Source organism: Podospora pseudocomata, chromosome 6 (assembly GCF_035222375.1).
Source record: "Podospora pseudocomata strain CBS 415.72m chromosome 6, whole genome shotgun sequence".
In the NCBI taxonomy this organism is placed as follows: Eukaryota; Fungi; Ascomycota; class Sordariomycetes; order Sordariales; family Podosporaceae; genus Podospora; species Podospora pseudocomata.
Window position 1 is genome coordinate 3,244,465 of NC_085890.1, and position 16,266 is coordinate 3,260,730.

Below are 16,266 nucleotides of genomic sequence, written 5' to 3' on the forward strand. Positions count from 1 at the left end.
ACTCGTAATAATCGTCTTCTTCTATTACCGACCACATCATCCGTCTAAAAGCTCCCCTTCTCTCCTCTAATCCGTTTGCACGCGATTAAACACACACTTCAACATAAATAACCATTCCACCAAGAAAGTATCTCCACAAAATCATGTACAGAGTAGCCCAAGTATCACACAAGACAACATCCATTCCCAGAGAGCCATCAACTCAACGATTGTTCAATCCCCCGGCACTCCAACCCCCAACCGCTTCGAAATACCACCCTCAGCAAGGATAAAAGTCTCCCTTCGGACCCGGGTGCCCCCACCTCAAATTAGCTTGATCAAGCGTGCAAACAGGAAACTGAATCAGTCCCATGTCGATGATCTTGTTCCTCATCGGATCCACCGGATCATAGTAGTCCTTCATAGCGAGATTGTCGGGATCAAACTCGTATCCGTTCTGCCCACCGTTCCTCCTCCAAGTTCTCAATGCTCTATACATCAAGCAAAAAGAGGTTCTGCAGTTAGCTTATGGTTCACCAGCCGATAAAATCATCAAAACAAAAACTTACCCCTCCATAATATCCGTGGCACTGATATTATTAAATTCGCCCAATTTGTCAAACCCGGGAGGCAGGCTCCAAAACGCATGGTCGCAGGACTGCCCACCGCCAGTCCCAAATGGGTAACAATTCTGGTAGGGCCCCATAGCTGCCAGTAGCAGGTACTGTTTGTTTTCAAAACAGAACTCAGCCTTCTTGGCATCTTCTTCCCGGACATAGCGCTGCCAGAGATTGCCATAGGTCCTACAGGCATTTCCCGTCTCCAAAACAGCCACGTTCGCATCGTCATTGTTGTTCCACGCCACAGGAATCATGAAAGTGAAAAGTGCCCTCCTGATCATGTCCTTCATGTCGGCTACCCGAAGGATGTCGGGTCGAGGCTGTTCCTTCGGCACACCACCACCTATCAGCTTGCCCTCGGCCAGGAAGTTGGCGAGAAGTGGGGTCAAGTGGCCATCCTTATCCGGACCAGCAAACAGCTTGGCTGAGAACCCGGTAACCGACCTCTCCCAGTGAGTCATGGTAGCGTTCAAGGCCATTGCCAACGTGGATGCCTTGCTAAGATCGTCCTCGATATCTCTGCGGTATCGAGTCATTATGTGTACTCACTGATAGAAAAGGAGGAGAGCACGTCTGAACTTACCCAGTGTTCTTGTCCTTGAAAGTCATTACCGTTGCCAAAACCGCCTGATCTACTACCTCCGTTGCAGCGGAGTTCCTCAGCACTAATACAGGGGCACATGTTAGCTATCTGGTAGCTTTGTTGGAGTTAGAACAGGACAAGGGGCAAACCATAATGGAGAGCATCATCCAAGCAGTATGTGAGGCCCACCGGGGGGGGGGGAACATACCGTGCCCAACCAATGGACCTGTCACAAGACTGGTAATCTGTGCAAGAAACATCAGCCGACAAATCACCAAGCAGATATAGGTTGCAGTCATACCGCAGCAAGGATGTTATAGCCCATCTGTTTCGCAAAGGTATCGTCAAATTCCTTCATGAAATAATCTTCCATCACCGGGATGAATAGGTCGACATCTTGTTGCGCTTCTCTAAGGGCGTCGTAGTAGTTCACAAAAAGCTTCGCAGATCAACCAGTGTTAGACGAAGTCAAGGCAGTGAGACGAAGAGAAACATACCTGTTCCAGAGTAACAAAGGAGTTCATGATGAACTTTCCTGCTGGACCAGTCCTTTCGGGAGGGTCAGTCGTCAGTATAGGCGGTTTGTTGTCCTTGTCGTAGCAGTTTTCCTGTGGGCTCAGACAGTTGCTTGCCGGCAACAATGTCCCACAGTGAACATCTTGGCGTCCACGGAAGAACTTGCCAACAATCCACGACGAAAAGCTTCCGACGTCCATCGTGCGTGCTAGATAGGCCTTTATAGCGTCAGCCCACGCCTCATCTGCCATCAACCCTTCCCATCGCTGCTTTCTGTCCATGTCTGCCGTGTCCACTGCAGGGATACTGCATGACAGATCATACCAGCGCGTAGTGCCCCCGGTAGCGCCTTTTCTTGTGAACCTGCTGGTAAGGACCGACCCGCTGACCTTGCGCTCGAGCTCAGTAAAGGTGTCGAGGTCGATGGCCCAATCACTTGTCCCACCAAAGTTCCAGCCCCTGTACATGTTGGACCGAGCATTCTTCTCTGCCGTGTCCATGTAGGCTATCCAAGTTCCATTGATGATGGCGATGTTGGAACGTGTGGCTTGGTCGTAGTGTGTTGCCACGTTGATATCATTCACGTTTTTGTACTCCTGGATCTCGGCATTGGAAATATAGCCCTGGACTCCAGTACAAGGGCCTGGCGTGGCGTGGGAAACACTTGCTGTGCCGGTATACTCACACATGGGCCCTCGGCAGTTCGGGTCTTTCATCTTGAAAGAGCGGCCATAACTGCTGACGCCGACGATGATCTTGTTGGCAGGCACCCCGGCCTTGGTGACCATGACCAGGGCATTGTATGTCTCTGTCATGTTGACATGGGACCGAAGGCACATGCCGCTTGGACAGCCATCCTGAGACCACCTAGACCCAGCGTCCCACTGGCCGTGAAGATCGTACGTCATGTAAACAATGTAGTCGAGAACGCTGCCCATTTCCCTGATTGGGAAGCCCTTGAGATACCAGTAGCTGGCCGGCGCTGCAATGGCGAGGGACTTCCCGGTGGGAAGTCCAGCCCTCAGCAGCCGTAAGAAGGCGAGGTAGTTGGGGCCGTCGATGGGGTCCGCAGGAGGAATGTCGGGAAGATCCGGGGCAGCAGGATACTCCCAATCAATGTCGGCGCCGTCGAGTCCATGTTCTTTGACGAAGTTGGCAATGTTGTTGGCAAGAGTGGCGCGATTGGCGGAGTTCACTAGGTAGAACCGAGTCAGTTATGTGTGTCGGATGGGATACAAGCAAGGCGTCAGGATGCTACTCACCACCAGCACGGAAGATCTGGAATGTGGTGGGACTCGTCGACGCAGCCCAACCACCAAACGCGATAATCCTCTTGGACCTCTTGAGTGCCTTGAACTTGTTGAACTGAGCCTGGACCTTGCTGACATCAACTCGAAAGTCAGGTGTGACGTCGGCAAAGGCAAAATGGATGTGTGTGAACTGAGTCTCGTCAATAGAGGTAGCGTCCATCCACAAGCAGTCGCGGTCGGTGCTCCAGGCTTCGAAGTAGCCAATCTTCTTGTACTCTGCCGGCGGCGCATTGTTGTTGACAATGGTCATGCCACAGTTGCTGATGCATGTTCCCGTTCCCGGAGTCCCATCGCCCGTCACTTCGCAGAAGTCTTTAGTGGTGCCACACTGACCCCAGATGTTGCAGCACGTGTTGAGCGGACACGGATTGAGGGTGCTGATGTTGGTGCCTGCGGGAGGAGCGACTGTCCCAGGTTTCTGTGGCCCACATACCGCATTGGCGATGGGAAGGGGCATTGGGGGGGTCCCTGAGCTGAGGCAGATCTTGGAGTCGGGCCAAAGCTTGCTGCACCCAGCCCACCCCCAAGTCTTCCTCTTGTTGAACGTGTCTAGATCGCCATCAACTAGCCCATTGGCAGCCTCGATCACGCTGCATGAGTCGCCCGCTTTGACTGTGTACGTGGCACACGACCCATCAGCGTTCGGCTTGGGCCGCCTGTCCTTGAGAGTGCCAGATGAGCAGCAAATCCACTGATTGACTTTGAGATTGGAACAGAAGTTGGTTGCTGTGTTATACTGGGTCAGAAGCGAAGGGGTGATGTTGCACTTTTGATAGAGCGTTGAACAGGAGTCGCCCGCTGACCGTCTTATTAGCAATGGCTAACAACACACAAAGAACATTTTTACTCACCCACAACCTGCCTGTCTTGACAAGTGCCATCGGCGTTGGGGGAGGGGCCTTCAGGGAGCTTCCCCTCCATGCAGCAGACCTTTTCGCCCACCTCAAGCCTGGAGCAGTCGATATGCTGATCACACACAGGTCAGTTTCTGCTACACGAGACAGTACATGAAGGGAAAAGTAACTCACAGGGTTGTAGTTCACAAAGTTTCCAAGGCTGATCGTACAGCGACGATCAGCAATAATGGCACAAGTATTGCCCTCGACAACCGTCTTGACATTGGTGCAGTCAGGCAACGGCAAGGAACCCTCGCTGCAACAAAAGCCGGTTCCGACCTGCAGGTTGGAACAGTCGAGGTGCGGATTCAGTTGACGGAACCTGGACTCTGATATGGTACAACGTTTGTCGGCGATGCTGGCGCAAGTGTTTCCGGCGACGACGGTCTTGTAGTTAGTGCATTCCGGGTCCCTCCTAACTGCGCCCTCGTTGCAGCAGAAATGCTGGCCGACGCGCAGGTTGGAGCAGTCGAGTTGTGGATTCAGTTGCTGGAGTCTTGCAACACTGATGGTGCAACGACGGTCCGCAATGATCTCACAGGTGTTTCCCTCAACCACTTGCTTGCCGTTGGTGCAGTAGGCCCTGGGAACTATTACACCTCGAGCAGACACAGTGCATCCGGAAATAATAACGGCGATGGCTGTCGCCAGAAAAGAGGCTTTGACCATGGTGTACTAGATAGCAGCACCCAGGCCGAACGAGACGCCGAATAAGGGTGAGGAAGGGGGATGAGTGCAGGTGAGGGAGAATCATTGTAAACGACTGAGGATCCCGTTGTATTTATGAAGAATTGATAAACTGACTCCCGTTCCTATTTTGCCTGGGGCATCATGCTCCAGACATCGTCGTCGTCAACATCGAATTCTAGGCCTTTGGCTGCCACTATTCCTCACACATTGATACTTTGAGCATTGTCTACATGGGGAAAGGCTTGGCCACTTGATAGTGTATGCCCCTGAGCATTGAGCGGCACGGTGCTCTACGGGCCGTCCCCAGGGTTTACACTAGCCTCGGCTACAACGAGCATTGGCTGGTTTGGGAAAGGCGTATCCTACCACCGGAAGTCTTCCAATACCAAGGTATTGGGTTACATCGCCGTGGTTCGCGAGCTGCCAACTACTGTGTATGACAAATCCAAAGATGAGGTCCATGAAAGAAGGGCAAAGTCCAGATTTAGGAGATGATGAAAAGCCTCGATTTGCAGTAAGGGGAAAAGCATTGTTTGCCCCAGCTGGATCCGGCCCATGGTGCACCACCAACACACCATATCACTGTCTACCCCCACTAGCTGAATAATACCTCCCCAACCCATCATCATCCACTCTACCTCTAGCTCGCTCCTCATCCCGCATCCAATTAGTCCCCATCACATTCCCACCTCTTCTCCCATCCGCAACCGGTGGTGGCCCCCCAGACACACCCGCAACCTCCGCCCTCGCCAAAAACGGCGTCAACACAACCGGATCACTCACCGATCTCCCCCCACCCATATCCATCGGCCTCGGCATTTGCTGCACCATCGAGGGCCCAGGTGCAACTCCCCTTGCAGCTTGAGATCTCAGCGCCGCCGGTCGTGGCATAGCAGCCGCTCTATACCCTTGAGAGGCAGCCGCAAGCGGTATACCAGGTACGTTCGCAGCAGGAAACTGACCTGGAACCACAGGAACAGGCGGGATCGCGTCCTGAGACATGGAATGTACAGGGTTGTAAGCATCATATCCTGCTCCATGACTCCACAACTCCGGCGAGGTAAAGCCCGGTGGTGGGATAGGATCAAGTCTGCCCATTGATGCTGCTCGCCCCAGGGGACGTTGCTGAGCTTGTGCCGGCATAGGCGGGGAGGGGTAATACGGTGTTGTCTCGGCGGGAACCATATCGATTTGGGAGGATTGGTGGGAGAGAGGCTGGTTGGGTACCTCTAGCTCTTGGACCGAATATGACGAGGGAGCAGGATGGTAGCGGGGTCGTTGTGTTTCCGGGGGTGTCCTGATTGATGCCTCTGCCCAGACAGAGGAACCATGAACCGACACCTCGTCGTCATGTCCACGAACGGATCCGAGTCCGCCGGCGCCGGGAGTCAAGGTGGCGGAGCTCGGACCAAGACTCGGTAGCTGTGAGTTGTACGCGAGACGGTGACCGGGAGGGTCTTCGGTTCCGTAACGGGGCTTGGCACCCTCATACTTGTCTCGTAGCTCTCGTATGCAAGCAAGGGCCGCTTGTCGTTTGTACTGTGGGCTAACCGTGGCCAAAGACCTTGCCAGCGGGCCGGACTCCAGAGACTTGTCGAGGTCTTCTTCGATCTCATCCATGATCTCCCGAAATGGTGGGGATTTCTTTCTTCTCTGGTTTGTCCGCTCTTGAAGCTTTTGCAAGACGGCAGACCTAATGTCTGACATTACCAATTGCTGCTGATTCCCCTCTTGGTCATAGCCACCAGTTGTCTCCCGCGCAGTGAGCCACATCGCGACGAGAAACAAAATGCTGAACAGGCCGTATGGAATGTCAATGGCGGCCATGTTGCTCTCTGCAGTCGAGGGTGGGATGTATTGCGGAGTACCAAAAGAAGGAACGCAGACCGTGTCCCCTGAGCCAATGTGATTCTCGAGACACAGCTGGGGTGGTTTCTCGGTCTGTGCTTTCAGCACCACTGCCACCTCAGCCAGGGACCGGGCAAAGAACATGGCGAGTGCCCCCCACAAATACCACCTTTCCTGTAGGGTAATGTTAGCAAATGCCTTCAATTGGAATTGAGATGACATACAGCAGAGTGTTTCTCATGCCCCCACGAACCAAAGAACCGATAAACCCCCAACATGGCCATGCTCGCAACCCATACAAGAACAACGGTTGCAATCTCAAATGAAGACCCTCTTGCCGCAAAATGCACCACCGGTACCAAGCTTTCATACTTCACCCAGACCAAAGAAAATGCGAAATAAAACACAAGATACAAGACGGACACCAGGCTGATTACAAAGAAAACACTCTTTGAAACAAACCACCAGACTCTTTGCCTTGACGAGTCAGGCTTCCTGTCCCCAAAACGTTTCCACAACACATTGTATGTACCCCACAGGAGCAGCAAAGTCGACGTAACATGCAACACGTCATAGATGGGGCGAGCAGTGACATACTCATACTTGACTTGGCTGTTCCCGCTCTGGCGCATCCAGCGATCGATCATGGTCAAGAAATACCACCTTCACAGCAACAGTCAGCCAACATAATGACTCATGTCGGCGCGGTTCAACTTACAGTGTTAATAGCATTGCCCCAAGCGCAACAGGCTTGAACTCGGGCCACGCAGGTTTCCATTCTCTTTTCCCGAGATGAGGCAGTTGAAATGTGGGAAGCAAACGATAGAGCAACCACGTGAAGGTCACACTGGCCAAGAACCAGACAGTGTCGAAAACGGCGACATGTAGTGGAAGTCCTGCCGGGAGCGGCTGTGGTGATATTGAGGAAAGTGTGACATTTTGCAATGGTTGTGACATCCCGTGGTTGTGTCGAAGCGTGGTGAATGGTATGGTTTGTGGTGTTTTGAAGCCAAAGGCATCCCAACACCACGCGAAGAACGAGGACCTTTGGTGACACAAGTCTGAGTCAACCCCACGTCAGGCTTTGCTGTGCAACACCACCCCAATATACCTGGGCCCCTGAATATTGCTGTCTTTGATGTACTGGTACAAGCCAAGACCAGACAGAGCCTTATGCAACGTAAGAGGGCCCCCTTGACCAGAAAGAGCGCCTTGCAGGCACTGGCGGGCGCCAACAACGCAGCCACACGGAGATAGTTTTCAGCCGCTGGGATCATGGGCGCGAAAACCTGATCCTGGCGAAACACGGCCAAGGCGCCGAAAAACTTCAGAAATGAGTCTCAATAATCTGGGGCAAGCGCAATTGAGGGGCGTGCTCAATGTTTCTCGTGTAACTGCTCAATCACGGGTCTTCAATGGAATAACCTTCCCCTTCGAGATGACCTGCTCACGAGTCAAGTCTTCCTTCCCGTTACCAATCCTCATCAAACCTGGCTGCGTCATCATGTCTACAATGACCTTGACTTCCTCGGAGTGACCTGTCTCGTCTTCAAAGATGTGCTTCAGCTGAACGATGTCACCACGTGAACATGCCACCAGCATTACACGGGACCGCTGTGACCCCATTTGAAGTGCTAACACGCCTGCATCACGTACCACGGTCCAGATACGTTTGTTGACTTGTGAATCCAATGCTTGGCCACTCCATTGCTGAAGAGCCCGCACCAGGTCCTCGGTGACTCGCTCTATGTTTTGTCGAAAATATGTTGTAAATGCCTTCTCATCGGTGCTGTTGTTCCGGCGGAAGTCTTCCAGAATGCGTTCAAACAGGAATCCTCGTCCCTCATTCATTTTGGCCTTTTGTTGGTTTGTTAAAGTAGAATCATCAGGGTCTGTAAATTCATCAGCTTCATTCCATACTGATATCGGCCACCATAGAACCCACCATCAGCAGCCTGTACTCTGATCGCCTCAGAAAAGTGTGCAAGGATAGCATGCGCTTCTCCTTCAACGCCAAAGATGCCAAATCCCAATGGATACTGATAGAACCCGTGCAACAAGTGAGTCCAGCACACGCTCCGAATAAACCTGGACCATCCCCTTGTGTCTTGTTGCTGTTGCATCGGCTTGGGAATGTGGTCCACAATCTTCAACAGCTGTTGCGACAACGACAGCAACGAGGTCCGGAAAGCCTCGTCAGAAATGACGGCGTCATCCTGTGAGGTGTACTCGCCGATTCTCTCCTTCAGATCGTCAATCTCTATCCGCAATTTCTTGACAGCATCCTCATGTTTCGTATCCTGCTCTTCCATACTTGTTTGGTACCTCTTTTCGTTCTTGGCCAATGTTTCATTGTGCGTCCATTTCATGTCGGCGATTGTTTGGTGAAGGCGCTGGTTCTCGGTCTTGGCCTGATACAGAGCCTCCTCGCACTCTGCCAGAGCAGCGTTATCCCGCTCGTAGAGTGCTCTGTAGCGATCTCGCTCCTGTGATACTGTGTACCGTTCCCTTGTAATGCGGTCCACATCTTCACGGGCGGACCGCTTAATGACTGCGATCTCGTTGTCCTTGACGAGCAGAGTGTTGTTGACCCATTGGAGAACATTTGTGAGATTGTCGAGACCTTCCTGCTGGGGTATGTTGTGTTTTGTCATGAACCTGGAGATCTTTTCCTTGGTGTCATCGACAGGTATCTGACGAGCACGATCATGGCCAGGATCCCCGGGCGCAAAATAACCCTGAGGCGGCGGCTGAGATTGGGGAAATGATTCTTGGTATGTGGGACCATGGTGTCGTCGAGGTCCCTCCGAATGGTTTTTTTCTCGAGTCCCAAAGCACATTTTGATGTTTTGGTGAGGTGATTCCAGGTTGTTGCATTTGCTTTGTAGTTGTCTGGGGCACCTCAGCTAACAGTGGAAGGCGGAAGCGCTGTCTGGAAGGCGGAAGCGCTGTCTGGAAGGTCACGTTGGTGGAGTGCAGAGAGGCGCCCCCCATGCTGCGCAACCTGAGCGGCACCTGCAAGCGCTACCTACCTGGTTTTGGCGGGGGTTTTGCTGCCCAGTAAAATCCTCCCGCCATCCCGTGATCATTCAACTCGGGTGCACATTGCATCTCGAGCAAGACGTTCAGTTTTCCCGAATACATAATTTTCAAATCGCATTCTTCTCTTTTGCTACATTTCTGTTCGATTCCCCCTCCAACCTGCAAGCTATGTACACGATCCAAACTATCCACCCATGAAGGCTTCTTGCTAACCGCGATAATCCCAGTTGAGTACATCCCCAACTCGTCCCAGTGCCTATGGCTCACTAAGCCTCAACTTCCTCGTTCTCCTCAAGGGGGAATCCGGGAGGGGGAGTCCATCCAGGAGGGGGAGTCCAGCCACCTGGAGGACCACCGGGACCGCCAGGACCACCGAAACCAGGGTTGGGGTTGGCAACGCCACCTTCCTCTCCAAGGTAGACAGCAGGATTAATCTTGTTGCTGACAGAGGTGTCGATACCGAACGACAGCCAAGCGAAGAGACCATCCTCGACCGAGTCGCCGAGAAGAGTGTACTCCATCACCGGGTCAACTGCGCCAGCCGAGCCCTGGGCGAGAAGGAAGTCCTGAGCATTGGTGGTCAAGGGCTGACGGTTGGTGTTGTACGGGGCCGTCTGCTCAACAGCGGTGATGAGATCCTGGTCGAAGTAAGCCTGGCCAATGTGGCTAGCATAGTTGTCATGACCTAGGGTCTGGTTGGGCTGGAGGGTGGCGTTGGTGTGAACCATGATGTGGATATGGGCAGTACGTCCGGTGTAGTGGCCGGGGAAGATGGTCTGGAAGCGGGCAACTCCATCCTCATCGGTGGGCTGGATGCCACGAAGCCAGGTGTTGTGGATGTTGGAGGCATCAGCGGTGTTGCCGTTGCCGCCGGCAATGACACCGCCATACACACCAGTGGCGTTGCAAGCCCACGCCTCGAGGTAAACATTGGGAACAGGGTCGCATGTGTCGACGTCGATTACTTGGTAGTCGACAAGGAGCTCAACGCCTTCCTGGTCCTCAATGAGGTTTTCACGCACGTATTCGCCGGCAACGTCTATTGTTGTTCATGTCAGCTGAGATGACTCTTTCATCACGGATAGTCACCATCACTCACAGTATGGGCCCTGGGTGACCTCGGGGCTCAGAATGCAGGAGTTGATGCCCGCAAAGAGGGTTGCGCTATCGGTGTTGGGGGTGTAGCCAAGGGAGGTCTTGTTGTGGCTCTTGGCCAAGACATCGCCGATATCACGCTTCTTAATGTTTCTCTTGCGACGAGCCTCTTCGACCTGAGCCTTACGTCTGGCGATGTTCTTGGCCTCGATGCCGCGGGCGCGGAGCTTCTCAGCACAGTGGCTCAGATCAGTCCGCTTAGCGTTGGCGAGGAACTCCCGTCGTTCGGCAGCCTCCTGGGCGACATCGTGGCCTGGATGGGCGCTGGCTAGTCCTACCAGGACAGCAAGGCCAGTGGCGGCGGCTTTGGTGAAATGCATGGTTGAGATAGATGAGTGGACAAACCCAAAGTAAGTTGATCTCTGAGTCTGAGGTGAGCGGAACAAGAGCAAGAAGGCTTCTCTTGGCTGATATACTTATACATGTTCAACTCATACCCGTCCTCCTTGCCGTTAGCCTTCCCGCCAGGCATATCGTCTATCTTGCTACATAATCTACGCGACACTTCCCTGCCCGAACTGGAAGCCAAGTCGCATGAAGTTGAAGCGAAAGGGGCATATAGCCGCTAACCGAGCAACCGACTGCAATGACGCAGCAGTTTCTGGTATGGTGAAGCCATCTTCGACCTATCAGATGCGAAGGGTAACCAAGCATTGCCGGGCCCTCAAGGTGTATAGAGCATCCTCAATCAAAATGTCTTGGTATGTTGTGGATTCAGGGGTTCTACACAGTAAAGTGGACGCGCAATCCAGTGGAGCGACGCGGGGCATCGGCTTGCATAGAACCTCCCACATCCCGAGCTCAACTGCCATTTTTCGAACCGGGTAAAAGAACAAGCTTGGAAGATGGGAGCCAGGGTGGTGACAGTAACTGGCCGAAACGGAAGGTTGTATTCCGGCGCCGCGCGATCCCACAAGCCGGTGGTAAAGATTCTGGCAGGACGACGGCGGCTTGGAAACTCCTGCCGGCTTCAGCATGTTGAGCGGCGGCCCTCCTGTCGAATTCGCGGCGAGGCCCGCTTCTGGTGACACCGGAGGTGGGGGGCCGTTGAACGTGCGCAGGAATAAGCAGCATGTTATTCGTTCTTATCAGTAGGTGAGGAGCTTCTCGCTGAATTCTAGATCCCCGAAAAGCATATTTTCTGGTAGTTGAAGTTGAGATCTCACTGCCATGGAGGGCTTTTGCGGGCAAGATACACCTAGGAATGCCGCTCGACAGTGAACTGCAGGGCAACACCCCACACGGCGTTGGTGTCCTGAAGTGGAAACTGGGATATATGTGATATCACAAGGAAATGGAAGTCGTTTTGTTTCGGCCAGTGCAAGAAACCCCCCAATCCTGATAGACCTGGGTTGGTGTTGGGTGGACCCATTTCATGTGTGTAAGTGCAAGTCGGCAAGTTCCATGATCGGTTTGACAACACCACACAGAGAGCCCAACAATTCCAAATTGTTCTCGAAACAGTTGTGCAATGTTCAGACTGATTGATCAGGCTCAGTTACGCGCGGGGGACAGTCGCTTGTCGCCAATGAACTGGAAAGGCGCACTCCCAGTCAAATTAGAATTAGCGCTGACAAGTAGGCTGCCGCCATGCAAGCCACTGGCACTGCCTACCACCTGACCATTTGGGGGCTCGAACACCATGTCAAACCTCAGCTGGCGTGCTGCCTGAGTGACAGTCGCACTCAAGAGCCGAAGTTTCTTTGCACATTCATCATCCCGCCCTACACTGGGCAGCACCTTTTTACGCCAAGAGGCCCTCGATCATGTCTTCAACAAGTGGTCAGAGGTTCTTGATCTGTGTCGACTATGGCACCACCTACACCGGTCAGTCTTCTTGGTCCGCACTGCGGGGCATATCCGTATGAACTTCGGAGACTGACCCCTTTTAGGAGTGGGATGGATTCTCACCCACAGGACCCGCCCTTCTCAGCTCAATGAGCTCAACATTGTGAAACGATGGGGCGCTATTCATCGCCCGGAGACATCCCAGGTCATCGGCCCCAAAGTTCCTTCCATCATCAGTTATTCAGGAACATCCGGCCGGCGGTGGGGTTACGGGGTAATTGGAGATGCTGATTCTCACATTCTACAATGGACCAAGTTGGAGATGGAGCCACCCACTCGTCTCGAAGCACTGTCCCGGCTCAAGAGAACCCTGGAGGCGACGCGTGGCCCCGTGTCACACAGACAACATGCGTCCTCGCTTGTGCAGGGGATCCCGCTCCATTTGATCAAGTCGACCGAAGACGTGGTTGCCGACTATCTAACTGAAGTTGCTCAGTGCGTTCGTCAGGATATCGAGACTGTTCAGAGAGATCGAAGGGTCATTGGCGACTTTCCCATCGAGCTCATCATTACGCACCCAGCAGTAAGAGATGCTGGCGGACATTTGCGTCAAATTGTGATAAGCTGACAAGACAACCAGATATGGCACCCGCGCGCAATGAACACCACCTTCAGAGCGGTGAACACTGCCTTCAAGAGAATCTTTCCTGAATTCGAGTCAAACCCGGGGAAGGTCAGACTTACCACGGAATCGGAAGCATGTGCCCAGTACATCATGAAGACATCTACAAGCGCGCATAAACGTCATCTCAGACGGGTATGAACACCCGTGTTTTCTGTTTTGCCAAAAGCCAATACTGACGCGTCATCTCACAGGGAGCATGCTTCGTGGTTGTTGATGCCGGAGGCGGGACAGTCGACCTTGTATCCTACCGCGTGGACCAAGACACGCCCTCTTTCCAAGTCAGTTTGGTGACTGAGATGTCCAGTAAGCTTTCTCTTTTGCTGCAGATGTTCTGATGCTAACGATGAGACAGGCGGACGTTGCGGTGCGACACGGATAGATGACTATTTCATTAAACGCTTTCTGCCCCGCCGCCTTACCCCGGATGACTACCGCAAAGTAGTTGAAGATGCTGAGTCCAGCTTTGGCAGCGGACCACATGTGCTCTTTTCAAGACGGCAACAAGCAATGCTCGAGAGCTTCCAGTTTGCCAAACACAAGTTTGCAGGTGTTGGTACTGAGGATGAGGAGTTCCGAGTGTTACTTCCTGGCGACCTTGACATACCGGACAATCCTGAGAGAGGGATCTCGAATGGAAATCTGCAGATTTTGCCGTATGGTCTCCCAACATCCATCATGACAAGGTCAAAATACTAATAGGAAGATAGTGAGGACATGGAGCACATGTTCCATGAAACCGTCGACGGCACCGTGAACCTCATCAGACAGCAGATCACGCAGCTCGAAGTCAAGAATCTTCGTGTATCAGCCGTATTCCTGTCTGGGGGTCTTTCAAGAAGTGAATATCTTTTCAAAAAGGTTGAGTCGGAGATTGGGCACCAGTACCGATTACCAGTGTTCCGAGGGCAAGAGGGGTAGGTCTTGACCGTCTCCCGTAGATCTCGGTGTCTCTGGCTAACAGCACTTCAGCGACAAAAGCAGTTGGACAGACGTTGTCATCGGCGCAGCAATCCTGGGGCTCGGGATGAACTGCGAAGTCCCACCAGCGTGTGCCGAATGCCCATACCACATAGGAGTCCTTATCTCCCAACAGTTTCACGAGTACGAGAACGACGAGAAGCAGGCCTACACGGATGCCATTGGCCAAAGCATGCGCGCCAAAGACCACCTCAAGTGGATTGCCGCAAAGGGAGATATGATTACACAGCCGGATGGCATCAGCAAAAGTGTGAAGCTTGTGAGGAAGATTCTTAAGCTGAATGACCAGGTGCTGAAAGGTTCTTGCACCGTCGTCATCTCCCATGATTCCAAGCAGGGTGACAAGGTTGAGGGTAAGCAAATGCTCAGTGTTGTTCATCTCGGCACGTACTGACGCCCATTCCTAGACATCCAAAACCTTCAGAAGGTCCAACTCAACTACGACTTGGCCACCCTTTCCACTGCCGATAAAGCCAAAGTCATCCGCCGGGACACCGACGAAGACACCAAAACACAATATCGGCAAGTGGAATTGGAGTTGGTCGTTACAGTCCGCGAAGAAATTGCGGCTTTTCAACTGTATGCTGGCCAACCGGGAAGAATCCCCATCGCGGAGACCGCCACAGATCGTAATGGGCAGTTCATTTTGGGAAACGCTGGTAGCCAGAGAGAGCAGCACCTGCCCGTCGTACCAGATAAGGATTCAGCATCAGTAGCGGGATCGGACCCGAATCAGGAGTCGACAAGCTCCAGGCAGCCTGGGCAGGGACGTAGGCCCATCTACGACACTGCAGAGAGCAGTAGGAACAGGAGGGTTTACGTGTGAAAGAGTTGACTCTCAGGGTACCATATACCTACATCCCTTTCACAAACCTAGACTTTGAACTCTGTCATCCCGAGTATCCCTTATGTCACATACGGCACTGGATAAACTGTTCACGAGTCCGGCCTCTTTGTCACAAGGGGAACATCTTTCAATTAGCTTTCTTCCCATCACCTGTTGAAATAATCGAATTGTTACAGTGTGTTCAACTAGGCCTGCCAACGATCAATTTTTACCAACACGCTATCATTGCCTTTCCTGAACGTCGTCCGAGGTGAAAAAACCCTCACAAGTCTGTGTCTGGTGGGTAAAAACCGCAAGCCGTCGAGGAGCTATCATTAATATCTCTTCCGCATAAATACCCGGCTTTTCTACCTCTCTGTCGTCGTGGTATTTGATACTAACATTTCGAACAATCGACTCGATAAAACAAGGCAGCAACAAACTACCCCCCTTCACTATTTAAACCGCCTTACATTTCCTATCACGGTTGACTTCCTTTGTAATGCCATGTTAATGCAGACTTTCCATACTGCTCCCGAGCGGCAAATGTGTCCGTTGCGGTGTAAGTCTTCAGTACATTAGCCCTCAGTGTAAACACCATCTTACTCGAGTATAGAATGAGCTGCGAACAGACACAAACAGAGCTGTCCAAAACCCACCGCCACCAGCAAGTCCAACCTGGTCTTCGGCTTCCTCCTACAAAGGGTACGGGACCCCAGCCCCCAGTATCCCCCCTCCAACAGTTACCGACTATCTACATATTCACAACCAGCACCACAAAACCCGCCCGGGGCACTCGCCCCGACTCCCTATGAATATGGTCATGAATTCAGATACGAACAGGGATTATTACATCAAGCCCCGTCTACATATTCGCAACCACCACAACAAAACCCGCTACAGGCGCTCGCCCCAGCTCCCTATGGATATGATCATGAAGTTAGACACGGGCAGGGCTCGCCACTCCAAGCTCCGCACCCAACATCCCAATCAGTGCGCACAACGAACACGTACTGGGCCCCACCACCGGCGCAGCTCACACGGCGTTTACAGGCCAAGCCGTCGCCGAGGAACAAAAGACTTACGGGCCCCACCCTTGCATATGTAGGCAAGAGGAGTACACGCGCACATGCCTGCTTGTTGCCGTCCCATTCCCAAAAGGTTGTACGGGCGCAGAAAGATCCGACTGGGCCTGTCATCGCTGCCATGAAAATGTATGTCTCGCTGATTTAGTTGTCAGAAATAACAAGCTAATTGCTTGTGATGTACTATAGGAATACGTAAGGAAAAGAAACACGGCTAAGCATAATGGAATAAGAGATGCGAAACGACGGAAAAAGCGAGGAGAAG

The 16,266-nt window shown here is 52.7% G+C and overlaps 5 protein-coding genes across 5 annotated transcripts; 1 reads left to right on the top strand and 4 right to left on the bottom strand.

Annotated features, from left to right (window-relative positions):
• Nucleotides 1-13: 13 nt before the first annotated feature.
• On the bottom strand, nucleotides 14-4,766 carry QC762_608160 (uncharacterized protein). The gene is made up of 9 exons (XM_062892494.1): nucleotides 4,037-4,766; nucleotides 3,860-3,974; nucleotides 2,961-3,806; nucleotides 1,680-2,893; nucleotides 1,484-1,621; nucleotides 1,391-1,427; nucleotides 1,183-1,264; nucleotides 549-1,118; nucleotides 14-470 (listed from the first exon to the last, which is right to left on the bottom strand). Exons 1-9 carry the CDS (start codon nucleotides 4,571-4,573, stop codon nucleotides 260-262), a joined length of 3,750 nt encoding a protein of 1,249 aa, XP_062741075.1. The 5' UTR covers nucleotides 4,574-4,766; the 3' UTR covers nucleotides 14-259.
• Nucleotides 4,767-5,073: 307 nt separating this feature from the next.
• On the bottom strand, nucleotides 5,074-7,399 carry QC762_608170 (uncharacterized protein; the record flags this gene model as incomplete). Its single annotated transcript, XM_062892495.1, has 3 exons — nucleotides 5,074-6,616; nucleotides 6,667-7,105; nucleotides 7,161-7,399. 3 exons carry the CDS (start codon nucleotides 7,397-7,399, stop codon nucleotides 5,174-5,176), a joined length of 2,121 nt encoding a protein of 706 aa, XP_062741076.1. The 3' UTR covers nucleotides 5,074-5,173.
• Nucleotides 7,400-7,840: 441 nt separating this feature from the next.
• On the bottom strand, nucleotides 7,841-9,363 carry QC762_608180 (uncharacterized protein; the record flags this gene model as incomplete). The annotated part of the gene is made up of 2 exons (XM_062892496.1): nucleotides 8,388-9,363; nucleotides 7,841-8,334 (listed from the first exon to the last, which is right to left on the bottom strand). Exons 1-2 carry the CDS (start codon nucleotides 9,280-9,282, stop codon nucleotides 7,841-7,843), a joined length of 1,389 nt encoding a protein of 462 aa, XP_062741077.1. The 5' UTR covers nucleotides 9,283-9,363.
• A 182-nt stretch (nucleotides 9,364-9,545) lies between these two features.
• Nucleotides 9,546-15,148, top strand: QC762_608200 (uncharacterized protein). Its single transcript, XM_062892498.1, has 10 exons — nucleotides 9,546-9,654; nucleotides 9,712-12,020; nucleotides 12,138-12,466; nucleotides 12,532-13,010; nucleotides 13,068-13,244; nucleotides 13,304-13,415; nucleotides 13,465-13,765; nucleotides 13,820-14,026; nucleotides 14,082-14,443; nucleotides 14,498-15,148. The coding sequence occupies exons 3-10, from the start codon at nucleotides 12,406-12,408 to the stop codon at nucleotides 14,914-14,916; spliced, it is 2,118 nt and encodes a 705-aa protein (XP_062741078.1). The 5' UTR covers nucleotides 9,546-9,654; nucleotides 9,712-12,020; nucleotides 12,138-12,405; the 3' UTR covers nucleotides 14,917-15,148.
• Nucleotides 9,572-11,878, bottom strand: QC762_608190 (uncharacterized protein). Its single transcript, XM_062892497.1, has 2 exons — nucleotides 10,584-11,878; nucleotides 9,572-10,523 (listed from the first exon to the last, which is right to left on the bottom strand). Exons 1-2 carry the CDS (start codon nucleotides 10,957-10,959, stop codon nucleotides 9,751-9,753), a joined length of 1,149 nt encoding a protein of 382 aa, XP_062741079.1. The 5' UTR covers nucleotides 10,960-11,878; the 3' UTR covers nucleotides 9,572-9,750.
• Nucleotides 15,149-16,266: the final 1,118 nt, after the last annotated feature.